Source organism: Aquarana catesbeiana, linkage group LG03, assembly GCF_042186555.1.
Source record: "Aquarana catesbeiana isolate 2022-GZ linkage group LG03, ASM4218655v1, whole genome shotgun sequence".
NCBI lineage: Eukaryota > Metazoa > Chordata > Amphibia > Anura > Ranidae > Aquarana > Aquarana catesbeiana.
In genome coordinates, this window is record NC_133326.1 from 683517570 (window position 1) to 683541943 (window position 24374).

At 45.4% G+C, this 24374-nt stretch overlaps 1 protein-coding gene across 1 annotated transcript in view; it reads left to right on the top strand.

Moving 5' to 3' along the window:
* DNAH2 (dynein axonemal heavy chain 2) overlaps positions 1-24374 on the top strand; it is a 391751-nt gene that overhangs the window by 133258 nt on the left and 234119 nt on the right. Inside the window, exons 13-19 of the mRNA XM_073623723.1 lie at positions 985-1199; positions 1272-1418; positions 4401-4557; positions 14023-14262; positions 14938-15126; positions 21611-21758; positions 22668-22860. Of these exons, the coding sequence (XP_073479824.1) occupies positions 985-1199; positions 1272-1418; positions 4401-4557; positions 14023-14262; positions 14938-15126; positions 21611-21758; positions 22668-22860 (1289 nt within the window). The remainder of the gene's footprint in view (positions 1-984; positions 1200-1271; positions 1419-4400; positions 4558-14022; positions 14263-14937; positions 15127-21610; positions 21759-22667; positions 22861-24374) is intronic.

Below are 24374 nucleotides of genomic sequence, written 5' to 3' on the forward strand. Positions count from 1 at the left end.
ATATGTCAGAAGTATATAATAGTGTGTGACCAGTGGCGACTGGGGGTTAAAATGTTACAAAAAAATAATAATAATATATTAATAAATGTAAAATAAATACACAAATAAATAATACATTCATTAATAATATGTAATTATACATAAATAAATAATAATTAACCCCTAACCTTAAAAAATATATTAACCACTTGCCAACCGGCTCACGCCGCTATACGTCTGCAGAGTGGCACCGCTGCGCAAATTGAGGTACCTGTACGTCCTTCTGTTAAAGCAGGATAGCGGTCTCGATGTCCGCCAGCGGCCCGCGATCACAGTGAGGAGAGGCAGAACGGGGAACTTGCTATGTAAACAAGACATTTCCCCGTTCTGCCTAGTGACATGACAGGGATCTACTGTTCCCGGTGATTGGGAACAGTGATCTCTGTCATGTTTTAGTAAGCCCATCCCCCCTACAGTTAGAACACGCTGAGGGAACACACTTGACCCCTTTATCACCCCCTAGTGTTAACCCCTTCCCTGCCAGTGTGATTTTTACATTGATCAGTGCATTTTTTAGCACTGATCAATTACTGGTCCCCAAAAAGAGTAATTTGGGGTCAGATTTGTCCGCCGCAATGTCGCAGTCCTGCTAAAAATCCCAGATCGCTGCCATTATCAGTAAAAACAATAAAATCCCAAAATCTATCCCGTACTTTGTAGATGTATCATTAGTAGTAGTATTAACACCCTAACCCTAACCAAAATACATAAATAATAAGTAACCCTAACTCCTCATCCTAACCTAACCTTAACTGTAACCCATTTTGTAAAACGCTGCGCAAACTGTTGACACTATATAAATCCTCTATAATATTAATATAGAGGGATATGCTTTGCTCATATTTCATGTCTGAGGTTTACAACCAATTTAAGTCAGTATAGTTTGCTGCCTGCGACTAATCATCCTTGGTGTCACGTTTGACCTCTGATGACTTTCCCCTGTAGATCCTGGCCGGCTGCCACTTCATGCCCCGTGTCGGAGTAGGCGAGGAGGTCATTCATGAGTACCAGCAGCTGACCCAGAAACTGGACGAGCTGTTGAGGAAGATCTTCTTAGAATGGTCTCAGTTGGTGGACAGGCAGGCCATGAAACGCCTGGACATCCCTCTTATGGTCCGCAGCCAGGAGAAGCCCGGAATGCTTGACGTGAACTTTGATAAGTAAGTACAGGAGATTGGCGTGAGTCAGAGTATCAGCTAAATCTTCCTCTAACCTTTGTTCTCCTTATAAAGGGATGTGTTGAAGTTGTTTGTGGAGATCCATTACTGGGAACGGGCTCAGTTTGAGATCCCCCATTACGTGGTGGACATTTACCAGCGGCAGGAGGAGCTCCGAAACCTGCGAGAAAATGTTCTCCTGGTGGTTCGAGCCTATAACAGGTGAGCAGTCTTACATCGCCATCTTGTGGACAGAGCTGATCTCTTTTTTTTTTTTCTTTTCAGTACATTTTTATTTGCATTTTCAAACATAATAGGCATTGCATAAGGGGTGCCAGCTTGCAACACAAAGGCTGGTAAAGATTTCCAGCATGTTGTTCAGATGCATAGATATTAAGGAGATACAACTGCAGCACTCAAAGACCAGCTCTGGGAAAGGTGAAAATGATGCCTTGCTGTGGGCTGCGCCTGGACTGTAAGGGCTAATTGCTCATTTAGTCTTGGAGAGAAGAGAAGCATTCTACATACCTGATCCTTCACTTCCTTTTAGGGGACAACTACCCCCACACTCCGCTGGTGTACTGTCCCTCAGTGTCATCACGTCCAGTGCATGGACCCTGCATTGGTCTTGATGACATCAGGAGCTTAGACCTCTGGAGCGTAGGGGAGAAGACACTGCAGGGACCGGGTAAGTATATCTACTTTAAGAAGTCCCCAAGACCTAAACAAGCAATTAATTACTGTAGTTCCGGTGCAGCCCGACTGCAAGGGATCATTTTCAGCTCCACTGGAGTTGGGCTTTAAAGTGGAACTAAACTCTCCTATCTTTTACAGCCAAGGAAGCCACCATCTTAGCCTGCCGACCGCAATACACATATATGTTGCGGTCTACAAGTGGTTTACCGGGATTATGGCTGAATATATCAGCCATAATCCCGGTAAACCACTTGCAGACCGCAACATATATGTGTATTGCGGTCGGCAGGCTAAGATGGAAGATATGAAGATATCAGCCATAACCCCGGTACCATTCTTTTCAGCAGACAGACAGTTTCCGAAGTGGCGGGAGGGGACGTACCCCTCCCGCTGCTCGTGGTGCTTCTTGAGTTTACCGTTACCGCCGGTTTGCCCGAGAAATGATCTGATGGTGTGGCCGTCTGCTCCCATAGGAGCCAAATAAATATAGTCAAATGAGCTTTGGCTGTACTTCTCTTTTAAGTGTACATCTGATTTACAATTACATTTTACTTTTTTTTCTCTTCCTGTACTTACATTGTATCCCACATTGCTGTACATCAAGGTTATGCTGGAAATCTATTTTTTCTATATTTGCAACAAGTGAATTGAAGGCCGCGTTCACTAATTCTTCCTATACTGTGAATCACATTGTTTTACACTATTTGCTGCTTTATGTTGTTTTTTGAAAAACATAAAGAATAAAAAATACCTTGATGAATAATATATCACAATTTGTGTTCTCTTTCTTTAGAAAGCAGCCTAAATAGAAAGGCCTGTCCCCTGCCAGCATGCTGCAGAGAATGACCCTTGCTCTCTGTGTGAAAGCAGTGGTCTCTCTGCAGGGATATGACTTGCCCCCTGCTGAGTTAGACCTATAGCTTTGCGGTAAGCAAATTTCATGTTCTCTGCTGAGTGGAAAACTCTAGATCCTACTCAGCAAGGGGAATGTTGAACTTCTGCAGACAGACCACTGCTTCCTCAAAGGCAGCAAGGATCCTTCTCTACAGCATGCTGGCAGAGGACAGGCTTTTTTAACTCAGGCCATGGCTCTTTTCTCTCCCCTTCCCTGTGTGACAAGCTGGAGCTATGACCGTTGCCCCAGGTTTCCTGTTTTACCGTGACTCCTTTCTCTTGCAGCTACCCTTGCATGCAGTGACTAGAGTTGTGTCTCTCTACACTGTGTGTACTAATAGAAACACACAGCACTATAGCCTAGGACTGCAAGTCGCAGTGACGTAACTAGCACCTTCAGGACCCGATGCAACAAATTATGAAGGGACCCCTTCCCTCCAAGCCCGATGGCGGAACATCAGGGCCCAGTCACAAGTGCGACCTTTGTGACCCTGTTAGTTACGCCACTGGGGTCTGTAGTTTTTATATTTTTGCTATTTTATTTTTTAATCATTTTTTTAATCATTTTATTTAATTTATTTATTATAATATTATTTTTTTATAATTTTTTACAATTTTTCTTAGGAACCCCATTTGGGGGCTTTGGTGAGATATCGGGGGTCTCAATAGACCTATGATGTTCCACCTTTGAGACAGAGAAAAGAGATTGGGGACTCAATCTCTATTTCTGCAGCCTCAGCTGCACAGAATGAATGGACAGGAATAGCTCTGTACAGAGCTTCCCATTCATTCATAAACTGAAGCATAGTAAACACAGCTTACTATGCTTCAGTTATGAATGGACAGAGTCAGTGATCAGTACTGATCCCTGACTATTCATTCAGACAAGGACACATGGCAAATTTACCGTCTCCATCCCCACTCTCCATCCTGACACCTTTCCTAAATCAGCAGCCGGCTGGAGAGGTAAGGGGGGAGGGAGGCAGAGCTGATGAGGGGGGCCAGTAGAGAGCACAGGGGGACGGGAAAGAGCACGGGGGGCCAGGGGCAGCAGAAAGAAGCTGTATAGGAGGAACATGAAGGGGGGGGGCCTGCATATAGAGGAACTGTTCTCTCTATTTTCCCCCTGTAGCCACTGAATGAGGAAGGGAGAGGATGAGAAGAAGGCATTGAGCAGCTTCAGGAGGAAAATGGAGAGATCAGTTGCTCTATATGCAGCTGCCCCCACTGCTTCTCCTATCCTGGAGTATGGGGCTGGGACACAATTGCAACCCCTGTAGGTACGTCCCCTGGCAAGGCACTTCCCTGCTCCTTCTTCCTCATCTCCCATCCCTTCTCCAAGCTAGAAGACTGTTTGGAGACTGCACTGTCCACTGTTAACTCTTTCCTCTGAAGAGCGCAAGTTCAGGAAAGCAGCATTGAGAGAGCAGGAGCCAACAGCCCTGAAAGTTGTAAACTGCAAGGGCTGGGGTAAGAATTAAAGAAAAAAATGTTTATTTTTTGTTCTCAATGTGTTAAGATAAAGAACACTGAGGGGTTATTACTACTTAAAGATCAGTTATTTTCACTTGCTCTCAGCTGTAAACTTATCTCTCTCTTCCTTTCATGCTCCAGGATCATAGCGGCTCTCTCCACAGAGGAACGCAGCCTGTTCAGAGAAAGAATCCGTTTCCTAGATAAGAAGATCCAGCCGGGTCTTACTAAGCTACACTGGTCTTCCAAGGGAGCATCAAGTGCCTTCATTAATGATTGTCTCCTGCATGCAAGCGAGGTGAGCATACTATGAGTGATTTCCAGCTGCATGCAAGGCACATATAGGCAACCTTAAGATGACATAACTGATTGCCTACTGCACTGTCATCAGTGATGAAGAGTCAGGGACAGACTGAGGAAGGTGTGGGTCCCCAATACTCTCCATTGACATTTGCTGTCTGGTCCTTGGTTTAGGTATCCGACTGTAGTTAGTATGTTTGCCTTAAATTGCTTATTCTTGGGTTCAGCTCCCACAAAGTCAGCACAGAGTTTGTGTGTTTTCTCAGATTTGTGTGGGGTCTCTTTGGGATTTCTAATTGACTTTTATAAGCCAAAAGCAGACAGAGTGAACTCTGGTGACTGGTGAGGGTAGTGATCAAGAGGCAGCAGAAGAGTTGGAGGAAGCACAGATCCACAGAATGAATGAAGTAGAAGCAGGGAGATCCTTGCACTGCAAGTCCTCAGGTACAGCTTCCTCTCCAGCAAGGAGAACATTGAGCAGCACAAGGGATATATCACCAACCCTCATTCCAAATCTGGTGAGACTCACTGCCAAAGGCAATCTTAGATGATTTAACACTGTAGATATTTTATTTATTTTTAAAATTCTTTTATTGTGGCAAAGCTTCTCAAATACAATTCGTCAAGCCATTGTTTTCCAATCCAGGAAAAAAAAACAATAATTTATCATTGGGGATATAGAAATACCATGTAAAAAAAAAGGCCATAAAGTAATATTGACAACTTGCCATCAACAGCTTTACATAGATTATTGATAATACTCAACAGATTAAAGGAGCCACAGGTGCGCTGACAGAACCAATTCTTATGAGATTGTCAATAGGAGAGATCATGAGACTTATACATGACACTCATACATTAGTGAGAGGTAGACAAGTTTTCATGATTGGAAAGAGAAGAGATGGGTGATAAAGAAAAGAGAAAAAGGAAGAGAAAAAGAAAGGTAGATTAGGGAAAAAATTGGGGGGGGGGGTATTATAGAGGAAATAGAAAAATGCAGTGAAGGGCACTTTCCAGAGGGGCGGCACCACAGAGGGCCATGAAGGCGGATCCAGAATCTGCAAACTGACTCCGCTCGGCGTCGGATCAGAGTGGGCAACATCCTGCATGTAGGCATCTCTACAAGTGAAGTATCTCCAGGGCCTCCACCTTTCTTTGAACTGTTCTTCATAGTTGTGAAGAGTAGCTGTCAGTTCTTCCATATGATGGATATCATTGATTTTGGAATACCACAGGACTCTGGTAGGCGGTCGAGTCTACTTCCACAAAGCAGGAACGCAGGCCTTCGCGTGTGTTAAGTAACTGCATGGTAAGGGATTTGTTATATTTCTGGATGGGTCTCTCCGTCCAGTGGAGTAAACAGGCTGCCGGATTCCCTGTTAGGTCTACAGAGGTCAAATATTTAGTGGTCGTCACCTCCTCCCAAAACGGCCTTAAACTGGGACATGACCAAAAAATATGGTACATCGTGCCCACTTCTCCATTGTATTGTCAACACATTTCAGATGAAGGCACGTATACCCTGTGCCGAAGACGTGTAGGGGAGGGGCAGGACGGAGCTTTCTACACACAGATAGGCAGAGGATTGTACACCGCACCGCACACCACAGGATTCATCTGTATTGCATACTTTGGATAGGATGGTGCACTGACGCACCCAAGCATTGTGAGTACCCTCCTGGAGGGATTGTTTTTATGGCTTTTCAAATAAATTCCTGGCGGTATTATGCTATGAGTCTCTTTTCTTTCATATATGTCACCATTTGAGCGTGGTACAGATCATCACCAGCAGACCCTGTATGAGCCCTGGAGTGGCTCTAATGCATGTCTTGACACTGTTTAGCCACTGTGTCACACGCTCTAAGGTGAGCGCATTATCCATTGGGGGTCACTGGAGAGCACTGCAGCATGCCATAACGTGCACATCTCTTAAGAAGAGCATGAGGAATATTTAGCACTTTTTCATAAATACAAGCATGAGGAATGCCTGCTATTCGTTTGGACACTATTGTGCACTTTGATTTATATACTCTTGTGAATGGTTTGGACTGAGATATATTCATTTGTATAAATTGGTTTCGGACACTTTATTTATCAAGTAGCACTTATATATACTTATATATATTTTTGTTAATTATTTAAAGGATTTTTTTCTTTTCTCTCTCACATTTTTTTTTTTTTTTTTTGCATGTTGCATGTTACTATTTATTTATATATTCAATTGTGGATTTCTTTCTCGAACATCACGGGACACAGAGCCACAGTAATTACTGATGGGTTATATAGGTATCACTGGTGATTGGACACTGGCACACCCTATCAGGAAGTTCAACCCCCTATATAATCCCTCCCCCTTGCAGGGATACCTCAGTTTTTACGCCAGTGTCTTAGGTGATGGACGTGTAAAGATGTCCTGTGCTGAGCTCCAAAGGGAATATCCTAAGATCCTATACTGGGGCAAGCCAGGCGAACCGGATCCATTCAAAGTGTCTTTTCATGGTCGAATTGAATGGTACCCGGGCCTCGTGTCCGAAGAAACGAGGTTTTACCCGTAATGCTTCTCTTTTTAGAGAGCTGGACCCCGCAGATCAGAAAATGGCTTTAAACTTCCTAATTTCTGGCGAGGTGCTTTACGGTCCCAGAACTGTTGGATCCCCCTACTGATGGGGGCCCCAGTCTCTGACGGTTTTTTCAAACGGAGCCCACCGTGAGAGGTGAAGATTGGGTCTGTGTAAACAGCACCCTGCGGCTGGATAAGGTAAGAGGAGATTCCACAGAATTTTTGAGTTCTAGTGGCTTTTCTCCTTTAAGGTAAATGCATGCTATGCCTATTGTGACCACCGGGGGCTGCCAAAAGCACAAACCTACACATGCTGATTCTGTCTCAGGTGTTGTAATCGCTGATTATGTCCCAGCGTCTCAAGCAGGCTGCAAACAGGTAAGGTGGAAGGGGGGATTTCTCATGTTTGAATGTTCCCCCCCAGGCTAGAGAGGGGCCACAGGGGTCTAGAAAGTGGTTATACCACCCGGGCTCTGCGGCCTAATGGCCACCATCTCTGAAGATAGCCATTCAGGCAGATCTTGTTACCAGCCTCCCTCCTTCCCCCCCAGCCTTTCTCCAGAAGCATGACAGGAGAGTCGGCAGTGCGGGAAGCGCTAGTTTTTTTCAAAACTCGAGGGGGGGGGGGGCGGTAGAGGAGGGGGCGGGACGTCAGCACAGAGTGCTTAGACTCCCACTCAGGCCAGCTGCAGGCTATTAAAGGCACTCTGTACAGGTGCACTCAGCCTTCTGAGAGACACAGAGCTGACGGTCGCATGTAAGGTGGGACACAGGCATTCTCCTAGGCAGCATTTACTGAAGTAACACCAGACTGAGCATTGGGTAGCAAGGCTTTTAGCCAGACTACATCGCTCAGCGGGCAGTGTTCATTTGTATACCTCACACCTTGTTGCTTTGCACTATGGGTAGAAGAGGTTCAAGCACCCCAGAAACCAGAGACACTAGGGGATCTGGTTCAGGTTCTGAGGGCCCCCTGTCGGCAGCATCCTCCCCCCTAAAGATGGGCCAGGGACGGCTAGCCGGGGAGAGCCATCGGGGTCAGGGGCTACACCTGCCTCTGGCACTTCAGCCCCTGTATATATTACACAAGAGGTTTTTTCCTCAACCATTAATGGTCTAGAGGAAAGATTAATGGCCGTGATTACGTCTTCACTCAGTGGAAGAAAACGCACTAGGCTTTCCTCTGTTCCCCAAGACCCTCAGACAGAGGAGCTCTGGGATAAAGGAGATGAATCCCTTTCAGAGGATCGGGATGGGACGGATGATTCCTCTTCGGGGGAATCAGGTGGAGAGGGACCCTCTGCAACTTCCCAAGAGGAGAAAGTCTTAGTGCAGATCCTCACTGGATTGGTCCGCTCCACATTTAAGTTGCCCATACCTGAAACTGCTAAGGAATCCTCTTCTGCTTTGGGGTCACTGAAACCTTTCCAAGCAGCACATGCTTTTCCTGTTCATACTTTACTTGAAAAGCTCATTTATTCTGAGTGGGATCACCCAGACAAACGTTTTTTTCCGCCGAGAAAGTTTTCAACACTTTATCCGATGGAAGAAAAGTTTATTAAAATGTGGGGAATACCGGCTATTGATGCCGCCATTTCCTCCGTAAATAATAGCCTGACTTGTCCTGTAGACAATGCTCAGATGCTCAGGGATCCTGTAGATAAGAGGATGGAATCCCTATTGAAGGATGTTTTCTCCTTAGCAGGATCAGTGGCCCAACCTGCAGTAGCAGCGATTGGAGTCTGTCAATACTTAAGAGACCATGTTAAGCAGGTCATCAAAGTATTACCTGAACAGCAGGCCCAGGGGTTTGCTAACCTTCCAGCGGCCTTATGCTTTGTGGTTGACGCCATTAGAGATTCTATCGTGCAAACCTCCCGTCTTTCACTGGGGTTGGTGCATATACGTAGAATCCTATGGTTGAAAAATTGGTCAGCCGAAGCACCATGTAAGAAGCTACTGGCTGGGTTTCCATTTCGTGGTGCAAGGTTGTTTGGAGAGGACTTGGATAACTATATCAAGAGAATCTCTTGTGGGAAAAGCACTCTCTTACCTGTCAAGAAGAAGAGTAAGCGTCCCTCTTTCAAACGGACTCTTTCCCCAGCGCCGGGGGCTTCAGCCTCCAGGCAGTCTCGACGGCCGCCTCCATCGGGGTCCAGAGACAAGAGTCAACCCCAGGGACAAAAGAAGTCCTGGGGAAAGAAGCCTACTAGGCAAAACACTAAGACCTCTGCATGAGGGGGCGCCCCCGCTCACTCGAGTGGGGGGAAGACTACGACAGTTCTCAGAGCTCTGGCACGAGGACTTCCAGGACAGAGGGGTAGTCTCCACGGTAACCTTAGGGTACAAGCTGGAGTTTCAGGAATTCCCTTCTCCTCGGTTCCTCAGATCAAATGTTCCCAGAGACCCAGAGAAGAAGCAGTCGCTCCTTCTAGCGTTAGAGCGACTTTTGTCGCAGGAGGTCATTATGATAGTTCCCGCAAAGGACCAGGGATTGGGCTTCTATTCCAACCTTTTTACGGTCCAAAAGCCAAATGGGGATGTCAAGCCCATTTTGGACTTAAGGGATCTGAACCGATTCCTAAGGATTCAATCCTTCCGCATGGAATCAATTCGAACAGGAGTTCCCACCCTGCAGGGAGGAGAATTTCTGGCATCAATAGACATCAGAGATGCATATCTGCATGTGCCCATTTTTCCTGCTCATCAGAAGTTTCTGCGCTTCGAGGTAGGAGGGCGCCATTTCCAGTTTGTGGCTCTGCCTTTCGGGATAGCCACTGCACCTCGAGTGTTCACAAAGATCTTGGCTCCTCCTCTGGCCAGATTAAGGGCTCAGGGTATAGCTGTCATAGCATACCTAGACGACCTGCTCTTGATAGACCGGTCGGTAGCCTCTTTGAATGGAAACTTGAGGACCACGGTCAGGTATCTAGAACACCTGGGTTGGATCCTCAACTTAGAAAAGTCTTTCCTAAAACCAGTAAGAAGACTGGAGTATTTAGGTCTGATTATAGATACAAGCCAGGAGAAAATATTTCTACCCCAGGCAAAGATCACTGCTTTGAGAGAGCTGATTCTGACAGTAAGGACCAAGAAGGGTCCCTCAGTCCGCCTTTGTATGAGGCTACTAGGGAAGATGGTGTCTTCATTCGAAGCAGTTCCCTATGCTCAGTTTCACTCAAGAATGCTGCAACACAGTATTCTGTCGACCTGGAACAAGAAGGTTCAGGCATTAGACTTTCCGATGCACCTGTCGCATACGGTGCGTCAGAGCCTCAATTGGTGGCTCATACCCGAAAACCTGCAGAAGGGGAAATCCTTTCTACCGGTTACCTGGACGGTGGTAACAACAGATGCCAGTCTGTCAGGTTGGGGAGCAGTTCTGGAACAGGCTGCGGTCCAAGGGGTATGGTCCAAGACAGAGAGGACCTTACCCATCAACATTCTGGAGATCCGGGCGATACATCTAGCTCTAAAGGCCTGGACTATCAGGCTACAGGGTTGTCCGGTCAGGATCCAGTCCGACAATGCCACACAGTGGCTTATGTCAATCATCAGGGAGGCACCCGGAGCCGAGCTGCTCAAAAAGAGGTGAACCAGATCTTAGTCTGGGCAGAGATGCATGTGCCATGCATATCGGCAGTTTTCATCCCGGGAATAGAGAATTGGCAGGCGGACTATCTAAGTCGCCAGCAGTTACTTCCAGGGGAATGGTCTCTGCATCCCGACGTCTTTTGGGCCATATGCCAAAGATGGGGGGTTCCAGATGTAGATCTCTTTGCATCCCGATTCAACAAAAAGATAGACAGATTTGTGGCAAGGACAAAAGATCCTCTTGCATGCGGGACGGATGCGTTGGTGATTCCGTGGCATCGGTTCTCACTGATTTACGCATTCCCGCCTATTCTGCTACTACCACGACTCCTTCGCAGGATCAGGCAGGAAAGGAAGTCGGTACTTCTGGTGGCCCCCGCTTGGCCCAGAAGGACTTGGTATGCAGAAATAGTAAGGATGACGGTAGGTTCCCCGTGGACCCTACCGGTACGCCCAGACCTGTTATCTCAAGGTCCAGTGTTCCATCCTGCCTTACAAACGCTAAATTTGATGGTTTGGCTATTGAGACCCACGTTCTGAAGAGTCGTGGGCTCTCAGGTCCTGTCATATCTACCTTGATTAATGCAAGGAAGCCAGCTTCCAGGATGATTTATCATAGAGTCTGGAAGGCTTATATAACCTGGTGTGAATCCAGAGGTTGGCATCCCAGGAAATATGTCATAGGTAGAATCCTTGATTTTCTACAGATGGGATTAGAGATGAAGCTGGCCTTGAGTACCATCAAGGGCCAGGTCTCTGCTTTATCAGTATTATTTCAGCGGCCACTTGCTTCGCATTCTTTGGTCCGAAACTTTATGCAGGGGGTGATGCGTCTTAATCCTCCGGTTAAAGCGCCCCTAAACCCCTGGGACTTGAATTTGGTCCTGGCTGTGTTACAGAAACGGCCTTTTGAACCAATAAGTCAGATTCCTTTGGTCTTGTTGACAAGGAAATTAATTTTTCTGGTGGCCATCTCTTCTGCTAGAAGAGTATCAGAATTAGCAGCTCTTTCCTGTAAGGAGCCTTATTTGATTATACACAAGGATAGAGTGGTACTACGCCCTCATCCTAGTTTTTTACCGAAGGTGGTTTCTGATTTTCATTTAAACCAAGACATTGTTCTACCTTCCTTTTTTCCAGATCCCTGTTCTCCGGAAGAGAGATCTCTACATTCGTTGGATGTAGTAAGAGCAGTTAAGGCCTATCTAGGGGCAACTACTCAGATTCGCAAGACGGATGTTTTGTTTGTGCTGCCAGAGGGTCCCAATAGAGGACAGACAGCGTCAAAAGCTACCATTTCTAAATGGATTCGACAGTTGATCATTCAAGCTTACGGTTTGAAACAGAAGATTCCTCCGTTTCAGATCAGGGCACATTCCACAAGGGCTATTGGTGCTTCTTGGGCAGTGCATCACCGGGCCTCTATGGCTCAAATCTGCAAGGCCGCAACCTGGTCTTCAGTTCATACATTCACCAGATTCTATCAGGTGGATGTGAGAAGGCATGAGGATATCGCCTTTGGGCGTAGTGTGCTGCAGGCAGCGGTACAGGGTCCTCAGGTCTGATTGCACCCTACTTGGTCGTGGTTCTCCCCCCTCAGGTAGCATTGCTCTGGGACATCCCATCAGTAATTACTGTGGCTCTGTGTCCCGTGATGTTCGAGAAAGAAAATAGGATTTTTTAAAACAGCTTACCTGTAAAATCCTTTTCTTTCGAAGGACATCACGGGACACAGAGGTCCCGCCCCTCTTCTAATACACTATATTGCTTGGCTACAAAACTGAGGTATCCCTGCAACTGGAGGGATTATATAGGGGGTTGAACTTCCTGATAGGGTGTGCCAGTGTCCAATCACCAGTGATACCTATATAACCCATCAGTAATTACTGTGGCTCTGTGTCCCGTGATGTCCTTCGAAAGAAAAGGATTTTACAGGTAAGCTGTTTTAAAAAATCCTATTTTTAGTCACTTTCTTCACAGGTGTTTGACACTGTTTGTAATTTTCAATATTGTATAGATTTATCATATTCTTTGTTCACGTATTTATAGCCTTTAGCGCATGCACATATATTTATTTTATTTTGGCATATACACGGTATGGAACGTGGTTAGTGTGTGCAGCTGAATTAGGTTCATTTATTCACATTGGAGGCATTAACCCATTTGTGGCTCACAAGATTTTAGCACTATTTTTTAAACTGGGACATGATCAAAAAATATGGTACATCGTGCCCACTTCTCCATTGTATTGTCAACACATTTCAGGGACTGTGCTGTCAAGTTTGTGTAATACGTAAGAAACTCTGTACCACCTGGGGAATATTTTGTATCCGACTTCCTGGTACTGATTTGTAATGGATGATTTATGGGCCAAGAGGAAGACTTTTTCAACTTGTCGTGGTGTAAGCTCGATACCCAGATCTGTTTCCCAATGGCGGACAAAAGTTGGGACCAGTTCATCTGAGCGGGTCGCTAAGTGATCATAAAACAGTGATTGCACAATGATTAAAAAGGTGTGTGTGTGTGTGTAAACGTGGGGTGTAGTGAGCTTTCTGAAAATTCTGCAAGTAGTGTCGAAGTTAAAGAGTGCTCCAGTCATCCAGATGTGGATCTGAGAGCCTGGAGATGTCTGAGTTAGAGGTAAACCTGCCCTGCGGCCATACATCCCCAAGGCAAGAGCTTCCTTGTTGGCCAATTCTCCTGAGGTTTCTGCTCATGAGATCAGGAGTGAAATCTGGATTTCCTATGATGGGTGTCATTGGTGAGGGGAGCAGGGCTAAATATGTGGAATGGAAGACTGACCTAACTATAGCGAGTGTGGCACCTAGGTGGTTCTGCCTACACTTTAGTTAAGGTATTAAGATCAAGGTACAGGACGTACCCTGCTATTTTTAAGGAGGAATTCAAGACACGGGGTTCATCTTTTAGGGTACTGCCTGGGCACAATTAACATTTCTAGATGATCCATATAACATAAAATATCTTGACATTTTGAGTCCAGGTTCACTTCCCTGCGCAGAAGTAATATAGCAGAGGGAAGGGCAGATCTAGGTGCCAGTTAGGCTCTGTTGTAGTGCACATGTGCTGATAGGGAACATACTGGCAGAATGAGAGGGCAGAGTGATATGCTGATTTCAACTGTGTTTTTAATTTGGTATTGGTAGGAACAAATTATCCATCATTTTTTTATTCATGATGTATATACTGTATATTGGGTATGGTAATTTTCTTTTTGAAGCTTTCTATAAATGTAGAAATCGATTAAGAAACTTCCCTTGCTTTAGTTGACTTTTCTTTTGTTCCTTCCAGATCCAGCAAATTGTAGACAACTATAAAGCCTCCAACTTGAACATCTCCCATTGCGCTCAGATGATCAGTGTATCACTTTTGCTGCACATTGATGGAAACCGAGTCTTCCGTGATATGGAGTTCCAGGAAGCTCAGGAGGAACATCGCCGGGCTGTGCAGAGCCACCTGCAGAAACTTCATGAGGAGATCTGCTCCTTTATGAGGACCACATATGAGGTTTTGAAGGCAGATGGACCAGAGGTACTTTAAAATTGTCCCCATCAAGTTTCTCTTCTCAGGGTTTTTTTTTTATCATTCCATGCAGAGAGATCAGACATGGATTGTTTGTCCAAAAAAAATGCAATTAAGGCTTTGCTGATTCGAGAGCCTTAGGTCTGACCCAGCAGGGTGTGTGTCTGACATCTGCAGAGAGACCACTGCTTCCTGACAGGGACCTAGGGACCTTTTTTTACAGCATGCTGGCAGGGAAAAGACTTTTCTAGGCTGTGGCTGCTTTCTAAAATAGGACCTATATGACATTGAACACTTTTTTTGTTTTAATGCACCTGGAATGTATTTAGTGTATCTAAAATGGTGTAAAGTGGTTGTAAAGGCTCAAGGTTTTTTACTATCATGCATGCCTCCCAGCCCCTCCAATAGTTACCTGAGCCCCATCAAAATCCAGCGATGTGTACGAGACCAGCGGCTCTCCTGGGTCTCTACCTTCTCATTGGCTGAGACAGCAGCAGAAGCCATTGGCTGCAGGTACTGTTGTACTGAAATTATTGGAATAGCAGTTTCATTGATCAATGTTATTCTATTGAAATCATGATTTAATTTTCCATAAAAAAAAACATTGGTTAGCAGACAGACATTTGGTTTTTACCTTCCACCAGTTCCTCTAAAATCAAGCAATTAATATGACTGTTCCTACAGGTCCAGCAGCACTGGATTTTCTACACAAAGAAGATAGACCATCTGGTGGAAGAGGCTTTCAGACTGAACATCAAATGGTCCCTTCAAGAACTGTCCAACGCCATCAATGGAGACAGTAAAACCTCCCCGAGCCCTCTCTTCCAGGTCATGGTGATACTACAGAATGACTTTCCGGGCTCCACAGCTGAGGTAAGAGTGCTGCCATCTTTCCTTTCAAAGAACAATGTGGATCGTATCTATAAAGTTGTATGCATTTCTTCTAGACCAGTTGTCTTCAAACCGCAGCCCGTGGGCTGGATGTGGTCCTTTGCCTGCCTTTATCCGGCCCTTGGGGCACCATGCCATCCACAGACACCAATTATGGGGCACCATTCTTCCCACAGACACCAATTATGGGGCACCATGCCATTCACAGACACCAATAATGGGGCACCATGCCATCCACAGACACCAATTATGGTGGCACTATTCCTCCCACAGACCCCAATGATGGGACACCATGCCATCCACAGATACCAATTATCGGGCACCATGCACCCATAGACACCAATAATGGGGAAACATGCCTCGCACAGACACCAATTATGGGGCACCATTCCTCCCACAGACACCAATGATGGGGCACCATGCCATCCACAGACCCCAATTATGGTGGGACTATTCCTCCCACAGACACCAATGATGGGGCACTATGCCATCCACAGATACCAATTATCGGGCACCATGCATCCATAAACACCAATAATAGGGCACCATGCCTCGCACAGACACCAATTATGGGGCACCATTCCTCTCACAGACACCAATGATGAGGCACCATTTCTCCCATAGACACCAATAATGGAGCTCCCACTGACACCAATGATGGGGCACCATTCCTCCCACAGACACCAATAATGAGGCACCATTTCTCCCACAGACACCAATAATGGGATACCATTCCTCCCACAGACACCAATGATGGGACATCATTCCTACCTTGAATCCAAACAATGGGGCACCATTCCCCTCACTATTACCAACAATACAGCACTAAAACCAATGATGGGGCACTGTTTACTCTCAGTGACACCAGGCCTTTTTTTAAACCTGCTGCCCACAGTTTGGCCCCCTAAAGCCTGAAAGACAGTAAATGGGCCCTTTGTTGAGAAAGTTTGCAGATTTCTGTTCTAGACCAACCAGTAAACAAATATGGGAGCTCACCTGTTATTCATGGTTACCATATTTTCTAAACTAAATCTGGGCACACCCTACTAGTCACTCCAACTTTTAACTACACCCACAAAATCACACCCATATGTGGAGCCAAACTCCCAATATCACACCCCTATTTTGGATACTCTTTGAAACAACTGGTCACAGATTTGTGGAACAAGAGGCAGATATTCAAGGAATAAAAACAAAGTACCATGGGCACCACAAGAAGTGAATGGTGAATTGTGGGTGTGGCCAAGCGTGAGGGGCTTAAATGATATGGCTTAATAAAACCTAAGCCACCCCTGGTGAAGGGGGGGGGTGCATCAGTGCCGCGCCGCCCGGAGGGAGAGGGGGTAGTGCTGGTTGTTTGCCGCCCCACAGAAGAAAAGTCCACCAGCTGCTACTGCTGATCACTGTATTAGTGTCACTGGTCCCCAAAAAAGCATCAAAAGTGTCAGTGTCCAATTTGTCCACCGCAATATCGCAGTCCTGCTATGAGTCGCTGATCGCCGCTGTTACTAGTAAAAAATAAATACATAAAAATATCCCATAGTTTGTGGACGTTATAACTTTTGTGCAAACCAATTAATATACACTTATTGGAATTGTTTTACCAAAACTATGTAGCAGAATACATATTGGCATAACTTGATGAAGAAATTAGATTTTTCACATTTTTTTTAATTGAATATGTTTTATAGCAGAAAGTCAAAAAAATATTTTTTTTATTCATAATTGCCGGTCGTTTTATGTTTATAGCGCTGAAAATAAAAATTGCAGAGTTGATCAAGTACCACCAAAATAATTTGTGGGGAAAAAGGGACAAAAATTTTATTTGAATACAGTGTCGCACGACCGTGCAATTGTCAGTTAAAATAACGCAGTGCCGTATCACAAAAAATGGCCTGGTCATGAAGGGGGGTAAACTCTCTGGAGCTAAAGTGGTTAATTATGACTCCATGGAGTCATGATCAAGCACTAGAGCAGCGCCAACTGCATTGACTTTTCTCTTTCCCCATGGGGTTTGGTTGCTGTATGATGTCATTTTATGCTTATTAATAAAGATAAATCGATTTTGTAGTGAAGCCATCCAGATTTCTTCTCATCCACACTGTTCAGCATGACGAGCTGGGCTTGCACCCGAATGGGAGGGATGTGTGTGGGATCTCGAGTAACAGACCGATCTGGCTGCGTTTGATGGCACAGTGGCGGAAATTGATGGGCACAGTGGCTGCGTTTGATGGCACAGTGGCTGCGTTTGATGGGCACAGTGGCTGCGTTTGATGGGCACAGTGGCTGCGTTTGATGGGGCACAGTGGCTGCATTTGATGGCACAGTGGCTGCGTTTGATGGGCACAGTGGCTGCGTTTGATGGGCACAGTGGCTGCGTTTGATGGGGCACAGTGGCTGCGTTTGATGGGGCACAGTGGCTGCGTTTGATGGGGCACAGTGGCTGCGTTTGATGGGGCACAGTGGCTGCGTTTGATGGGGCACAGTGGCTGCATTTTATGGGCACAGTGGCTGCATTTGATATCACAGTGGCTGCGTTTGATGGCACAGTGGCGGCAATTGATGGGCACAGTGGCTGCGTTTGATGGGCACAGTGGCTGCGTTTGATGGGCACAATGGCTGCGTTTGATGGGGCACAGTGGCTGCATTTGATGGGGCACAGTGGCTGCATTTGATGGCACAGTGACTGCGTTTGATGGCACAGTGGTGGCAATTGATGGGCACAGTGGCTGCGATTGATGTTTTTTTTTCAGAATTTTTCAGTTTGTTTGCGCTCCCCCAAAAATTTTGAACACCAGCCGCCACTGCATACAACACAGATCTCTTAAACTTAGTGTCTTCTGAATAATCATTTCTAACCACTTTCTATTTGGTTGGCAATTATCCAAGTTAATAGAACTAACAGATGTGCCCTGTCTCCATAAGGCACCCCACTTTGGGTACTCTGGAGCTTCAAGTTCAGTCCCTTTTCTGTTTATCCTACTAGCCGAGATCTACTGGCTTTGCTGGTCTGTGGTGTGGTGTTCCCCTTTGGGGCTGGGCTGAGTGCCCTTTGTGAGTGAATGGACTTGATCCCCTTGCCCCTTACCTCCTGGAATCTTGGCTGATCTACGTTGGCAAAAAATCCTTGTTTTTAAATGATGCGGCTGCTTAGGATATTGTAATATATCCATATGATACTAGTGTTTTACCCATAACCACTCACCCCTGAAGAAGAGGAATAACGCTATAACTTGAAACGCGTTGAGTATACTCTGTACATGTGTGTTTCACCAGACAGAGCAAGTGGTTGTATGTTCTGAAATTACTGTGCACCATCTTGCATCTGCATCAACTGTACTTGTACAACTATATATTTTCAACTTCCTGTTTTAACCATTTTTAATAAAATGTATTTTTTATATTAAATACTTGATTATTTTGGAGCTTCTGCCCTTAAAAGTCCTACTAGAGGGATCTCTTTGGTAGCTTGTTTGAATTAGGGATGCGGGCACTACCTCCTACTTTTTCCAAACAGCATTCAGCATATCTTCAATTCTCAGCCAGTGTCATTAGTATAGTGACAGTGCATATTATTTTAGCACTGATCACCAGTGGCGGCCTGTGCATTGTGGGCGTACGGGTGCCGCGCTCCCTAACACCTCCGCTGCCCTCCCTATCCATGTGCCTGGTCCCTTTCAGGACACCGGGCACATGAATTCCTATGATGGGGGTGGGCGGGGGTGTGTTTTTTGAATCACCTGATTCAAGCCAGAGGCTCTAATAGGCTTCAAAATAGGGTGGGCTTGGGGCGCAGAGAGTGCACCCCGATCCCACCCTGTTGTGTGACCATAGTGAATGAATTTTCGCTATTTTCACACTACAGTTACTCGCCGCCAATCAGGAGGCAGGTAAGTGAGACCTGTTTTCCGATTGGCCAATCCTATTGGATGCCTAGCGCTGTGGAATAGGAGACACGCTGGATCCTGACCCGCCGCTGCCGATGCCCGAAGGACACAGCAGGAGAGGAGGACACAGCAGGAGGAGGACACAGCCCGCTGCATAGTAAGTGACTGACCTCCCGGGGGGGTAGCCCCGTGGCCACCCCTGGTGAAGGGGGGGGGTGCATCAGTGCCGCGCCGCCCGGAGGGAGAGGGGGTAGTGCTGGTTGTTTGCCGCCCCACAGAAGAAAAGTCCACCAGCTGCTACTGCTGATCACTGTATTAGTGTCACTGGTCCCCAAAAAAGCATCAAAAGTGTCAGTGTCCAATTTGTCCACCGCAATATCGCAGTCCTGCTATGAGTCGCTGATCGCCGCTGTTACTAGTAAAAAATAAATACATAAAAATATCCCATAGTTTGTGGACGTTATAACTTTTGTGCAAACCAATTAATATACACTTATTGGAATTGTTTTACCAAAACTATGTAGCAGAATACATATTGGCATAACTTGATGAAGAAATTAGATTTTTCACATTTTTTTTTAATTGAATATGTTTTATAGCAGAAAGTCAAAAAAATATTTTTTTTTTCATAATTGCCGGTCGTTTTATGTTTATAGCGCTGAAAATAAAAATTGCAGAGTTGATCAAGTACCACCAAAATAATTTGTGGGGAAAAAGGGACAAAAATTTTATTTGAATACAGTGTCGCACGACCGTGCAATTGTCAGTTAAAATAACGCAGTGCCGTATCACAAAAAATGGCCTGGTCATGAAGGGTGGTAAACTCTCTGGAGCTAAAGTGGTTAATTATGACTCCATGGAGTCATGATCAAGCACTAGAGCAGCGCCAACTGCATTGACTTTTCTCTTTCCCCATGGGGTTTGGTTGCTGTATGATGTCATTTTATGCTTATTAATAAAGATAAATCTATTTTGTAGTGAAGCCATCCAGATTTCTTCTCATCCACACTGTTCAGCATGACGAGCTGGGCTTGCACCCGAATGGGAGGGATGTGTGTGGGATCTCGAGTAACAGACCGATCTGGAGCAGTGTTGCATTGTTTATAGTATCAGCAGGAGGTGTGTTGGACCTTTGCAGAGAGACCACTGTTTCTACACAGGGATCATGGGTCTCACTCTGCAGCATGCTGGCAGAGGACAGGCTTTTCTACTCAGGTTTTGGCTGCTTCATAAAGACAATATATTCATATTCTGTTGTGATGTAGCTGGAATGTATGCTATATTACCAAAAGTATTGGGACGTCTGCCTTTACACGCACATGATTTTTAATTGCATCCCAGTCTTAGTCCGTAGGGTTCAATATTGAGTTGGCCCACCCTTTACAGCTATAACAGCTTCAACTCTTCTGGGAAGGCTGTCCACAAGGTTTAGGAGTGTGTCTATGGGAATGTTTGACCATTATTCCAGAAGCGCATTTGTAAGGTCAAGCACTGATGTTGGACGAGAAGGCCTGTCTCGCAGTCTCCATTCTAATTCATCCAAAAGGTGTTCTATTGGGTTGAGGTCAGGACTCTGTGCAGGCCAGTCAAGTTCCTCCACCTCAAACTTGCTCATTGATGTCTTTATGGTCCAAATCATTTGGTGGAGGGGGGATTATGGTGTGGGGTTGTTTTTCAGGGGTTGGGTTTGGCCCCTTAGTTCCAGTGAAGGGAACTCTTAAGGTGTCAGCATACCAAGACATTTTGGACAATTTCATGCTCCCAACTTTGTGGGAACAGTTTGGGGATGGCCCCTTCCTGTTCCAACAGGACTGCACACTAGTGCACAAAGCAAGATCCATAAAGAAATGGATGAGTGAGTTTGGAGTGGAGGAACTTGACTGGCCTGCACAGAGTCCTGACCTCAATCCGATAAAACACCTTTAGGATGAATTAGAGCGGAGACTGCGAGCCAGGCCTTCTCATTCAACATCAGTGCCTGACCTCACAAATGCTCTTCTGGAGAAATGGTCAAACATTCCCATAGACACACTCCTAAACCTTGTGGACAGCCTTCCCAGAAGAGTTGAAGTTGTTATAGCTGCAAACGGTGGGCCAACTCAATATTGAACCCTACAGACTAAGGCTCGGTTCACACAGGGACGACTTGTCAGGCGACCTAGTCGCCTGACAAGTCGCCTCCCGTTCTGTGCTATGGAACCGTTCTAAGGGGAGCGACGCAAGTCGCTCCGACTTAGAAAAAGGTTCCTGTACGACTTTGGGGGCGACTTGCATAGACTTCTATACAGAAGTCGTTTTGCAAGTTGCCCGGGCAGTCGTGTGCAGGTCGCCTCGGTGAGGCGACCTGCAAGTCGTGCCACCTCTGGTGTGAACCGAGGCTTAGACTGGGATGCCATTAAAGTTCATGTGCGTGTAAAGGCAGGTGTCCCAATACTTTTGGTAATATAATGTATATAGCTGATTATAAAGGATGGTTCAATTGATCTTTAACCTAGTAGTGTCTACTAAGGCCAGAAATTTCAGTTTTGGGTAAGCTAATTTCTAATGTCTTCCTTTCTCTGTTTGATTTTCTCTATTAGGTGGAGTTCTCACCGACTCTTTTGCAATTAGCCAACATTGTGAACAGGGTCTGTTCAGAGATTCTCATTGCCATTTCCAGTTTCAAGCGTCTTCCAGATATTCTGACCAAGGAGAAGTCTTCACTGGACCCCATACACAACATCCTAGGTGCGGAAATCTGGCAACACATTTAACACAGTTTAATCTGCTTAATGTTGCCTTCCCTAGTTTCTAATTTCCCGCTCAGAAACAGGCTAATGAAGCTTTAAAAAAATACTTTTCCATTTTTATTAAATTCCCTATTTTACATAGATCCAATTATGTCATTTCTTGGTCTCTATGCTTCTCTATATGATGCTGGAAAATCATGGCTGGTGGGAGGGACCAGCAGGGTGCTGTACACAGATTCCTTCCTAGGTACTCCTATGGTGCTATCAATGGGCTGACTCTTGGGATTTATTCAAATATATGAAAATGCCTTGATGGTTGGGTGTCAGTCTGGAGGTGTGGCTCCAGACTGACATGACTAACATGAGGTGGTGTTGCCCCACGACTGACCTCCGAGGGGGTGTGGCCTGGCTGGAGTCCAGGCTGACGTTGCCACTAGAGTTGCCACCTCATCCCTTTAAACCCAAACACATATGATTTACGCAGATTCTGAAGGCTCTTTTAATGCAGGTAAGGCAACAAGTGAGTTAAATTACCACCTTAATCAGCCACAGAACCTGTATAATTCACTTGTGTTCAGGTTTAAAGGGATGAGGTGGCAACCCTAGTTGCCACTTACCACCATATCTTGGGATGCTATAGATGTGCGGTCACAGGAACATCTTCCTCCATACTGAGTTCCTAGGTAGGTTGTCAATGGCGGCCTGTCCATAGGGGGCGCACGGGAAGCTCACAGTGTGCAGTGAAATCAGAGTAAGCCATTTCAGTACAGGAGATGAGCCTGTACAACTGTGCAAGACTGAAGGGAATGCTGGAGGTCAAATTTAAAATATATTTTAGTCTTGATCATAATGGTTAAAACATTTTCTAAAAAAAACAATATTTTAAGTCCATGTCTTCACCTTCCAGAGCGCGATGAAGAGATCAAGAAGATCCAAGCTCTGATCAGTGGAGGAATGGCCACAAATGCCACCCTTCTTCAGGCCTACCAGAAGACATGGGACTCCTTCCGAATGATCTGGGAGCCCCCGAAGGACACCCTAATGCGACGCTACCGACGCCTTAACCCCATGGCGTCTGCGTTCGATGCTGATATGGTCCGGTGAGAATTTTTTATTTTGCCTGTCTAAATATTTGTTCACAAAAGAAAAAACTTTGTGGGCCATAGAGGGGCAGGGTGAAGGAAAGGGCTGGCCAATGACAGCTATGTGCTAAAAAAAAGCGAAGTACTTTTTTTTTTTTTTAATTTATATAGTTGGTTGCCCCTCCCCACCTTTCCCGCCCCTGCTGCTTTTTTTTATTCTAGGGAGAATCTGAGGCCCTGTGCATATCTTCTGAATGTGCCTATACAAATGGGGAGTATCAGGAAGCAGTGGTTTCCATGCCCGCTCTGGGAGGGCTTTGGGCACTGCAGGGGGTGTGAATGTTAAAGTGCTCAGGCTTCATTTATACATTTTTAGCAAGAGTAAAAAAGCTTTATAATAAGCCATGTGTGTCCTCTGTAGCTGTAGGCACTGTGGAGGAATTCATCCTCAAAGATCACAACATAGACTCTGAAGTCTGGTTTCAATCAGTACCTAACAGCTTAAAGTGATTGTAAGTGATAACCTTATAAAACAACTCATTCAGTTGAAAATAGAAATGAAAGGCAAAACATTTTTGTATAGATATAAATACACATTACACAGTAAATACCCTTTTCCCCTTTTTTTTCATTTTTTATATGTGATCACATTCCCTCTGTTCTTCGCTGCATAAGAGCTTGGAGGAGGAGAAGCAGCAGCACACTGAGCTTCCCAGTGAATGGCTGTGCAGTGGGGGCGTGTCAGGACAAGTCTAATCATTGGAGACCACACTGAGTTCCCAGCATAGCTAGAGAACTGACCACGGTGCGTTCTCCTGCTTAGTGTGGTCAGTTTTTAATAGAAAAGCAAGGGGACTAGGAGGAACACACACAAAGGAAGCAATAGAAAGAGAACAGGATACGTTTTCAAACAAGTATATGGTACAGCAGGCACACTTTAGGAATATGAAATGTTGGGGTAACAAACGCTTTAACCACCTCAATACCAGCATGTTACACCCCCTTCCTGTCCAGGCATTTGCTTAGTTTTCAGTGCTCTGATAGTTTGACTGAAAATTACTGCATCATGCCTTACTGTATACACATTCATATTTCTTTACCATTTATTTTAGATATAGAGGTTTCTTTTGATTGTACAGTATTTAATAATCACTGTTTTTTAAAAAAAACCTTTTTACTATATAAAGGAAAAAAAGTCTGGACGTTTTAAAAAATATCTTCTATAACATGTTCTATCGTATTTCTCAAGGCCCTAAAATGCCAGGGCAATACACCCCGAAAAAAACTATTTTTGAAAGTGAGTAGAACGCTTCATATACCAGAACCAACAATCAAATTTCCCCGGCCACAGGAACTTACCCAGTCAATCCACAGCAATCAGCATGCAAAATACCCAATCAGCCAAAAGCCTGCTATGGTGAAACGCGTTAGGGCAGTCTTTGTGTGGGGACACTTTGTATGCTACCATGCCATCTATGGTCAAAGTGCTTAGAGGTGTGCATCAGTGTGAGGCTTGTAATGTATTGGTGTTT